The sequence below is a fragment of the Vigna angularis genome, chromosome 3, assembly GCF_016808095.1.
Source record: "Vigna angularis cultivar LongXiaoDou No.4 chromosome 3, ASM1680809v1, whole genome shotgun sequence".
NCBI classification, from domain to species: Eukaryota; Viridiplantae; Streptophyta; class Magnoliopsida; order Fabales; family Fabaceae; genus Vigna; species Vigna angularis.
In genome coordinates this window covers 18,227,952-18,229,858 of record NC_068972.1, presented here as the reverse complement: position 1 = coordinate 18,229,858, position 1,907 = coordinate 18,227,952, and the positions used below count along the sequence as shown (strand labels likewise).

The following is a 1,907-nucleotide window of genomic DNA, read 5'->3' as shown; positions in this document are numbered from 1 at the left end:
GGCACTGGACTTGTATATTAGCAGTGAGAGTTCATAATACATACAAACGCCGAAGATGGAAATTGTTGATTATGTAAAATAGACAAAGACAAGAAGGAAAAAGAAAAAAGAAATAGTGCGCAAGATTTAGTTGAAGTAGGTAAGGTTTGCACTTTGATCTGATATGCTTAGAAGTTGTTCTAGATAGTCAACTCCCAAATCTTCCAACACCACTACACTTGGTTTTGATTTCTCTTTCCCTTTACAATATTTTGCTTTGGATAAGTGTTTTTGCTTGCAGTGCCTGGCCTTGAGTGCAAGTGCAGGAGAAGAGCCATTGAAGCAGGTATATTGGATCTCTTGCAAAGACTCTTTAACTCTTTTGACAGGAAAATTGAGTACAGCATTATGGCCTCTCATGGAAAATGCAGCTTGGTCGTAAGCTATCGCAGCAGCTTCTGCAGTCTCAAAGGTTCCAAGCCAAACCCGTCTGCCACTCCTTGTGGTGTCTCTGATTTCTGCAGCAAATTTTCCCCAAGGCCTTTTCCTCACACCTATGTATGACCTCTCCCTATTCTTCACTTCAGACTCCACCACCAATTTCTTTGCCTCCTTGTGGTTTCCTTCTGCTGGTGCTGTAGAGAAGTCAACCATGTCGAAGGAAAGAGAATCGTGTAGAGGGTCAAGAACATCATTGGATGACAACGATTGGAACAAAATTTCTGAAGGCTCCTGTAGCGTGATCATGTCCCAATATGGGCTCTGGAAGAAAGGGGAAGACATAGTACTAGGCTTGTAGACAAACTAACTCTTGTCTGTTTCTTCATGTTCCTTCTCCTCCTGACTGCAATTTATTTGCCTCGGACCAAATATTATTTTGATTTGTTTAATTCAGGGGGTTTATCATTTATCTACAGGTATGTGACGTGATGTTAAAGTATTAAATATATCATTTAAATATTTAACTTAATATGTCCATCTTGTTTTGTTTATCGTTTAATGGATTCCTCCTACATGTTCCAATCTGGGTTTTCGAAAAAAAAAAGTAAGTCTTATTAGGCAACTGTTTTTTCGTAGCTTCATCATCTTCCCATTTGCCATTAATTTATTCGTACTTGGGGTTAATCTTTTATTAATTCTTTCTATTTGTTTTTAACTGTCATTATGATAGATTTGAGTGTTACTTACGTTGGAAATTCTCATATTTTATATAAATTGAATTAGATTTAAAGTTTTCATGTCGTAATTATATTAAAGTTTATCCATTTATATTGATATATTGTTTCATCTATTAAAGATTATTATTAGACTATTAATTAATATCTAACTTTATATTTTATTTTAAAAATTGATTTTATAGAGTTGATTAGGCTTAAAGTTATCAACTTCAAAATTTAAGAAAAGTTTTAACTTTACATCTCCAATCAGATGCCTCGTAGAAATTATAACAAAATTAACATACTCTTCTTTTTTGTTTATCTTCTTAAATGGTTTAAGTTAGTTCCATGCTAAATTTTTATTCTTGTAAGAACATAAATAGAACAAACAAAAGAAAACATTTTAAGATACGGAGGGGATAGCCGCCTCAAGTTCCATCAACAACGTCTTGTAAAATCTAAAAATTCATACTGTAATATTTTTCATAAATAATGCATTACAATTATATAAATATTTTATTATTATATTTTATATAAATACTGTAATATTTATTATAAATATAAATAAAAAATTAATTAATTAAAAAAATAATGATATTACTATTAGGAACAGAAACAATGGACTTATCTTATATGAAGAGATAAGAGCGTAAATAAAATATACTCATATGCTTGCAATTACCGTCTATGCATATATATAGAAGAGGAAACCATCATATTCTATAATTAATGAAATAAGAAAAGAAGATATCTATCATCCTATTTATTTTA

The 1,907-nt window shown here is 31.5% G+C and overlaps 1 protein-coding gene across 1 annotated transcript; it reads right to left on the bottom strand.

The window, feature by feature from the left end:
• Positions 1–903, bottom strand: LOC108324361 (ethylene-response factor C3). The gene has a single exon (XM_052875362.1). The coding sequence runs from the start codon at positions 760–762 to the stop codon at positions 127–129; it is 636 nt and encodes a 211-aa protein (XP_052731322.1). The 5' UTR covers positions 763–903; the 3' UTR covers positions 1–126.
• Between the last annotated feature and the right edge of the window lie 1,004 nt (positions 904–1,907).

Coding starts and splice junctions, on each gene's coding strand:
- LOC108324361 (XM_052875362.1), bottom strand. CDS start 762: ATGTCTTCCCCTTTCTTCCAGAGCCCATATTGGGACATGATCACGCTA.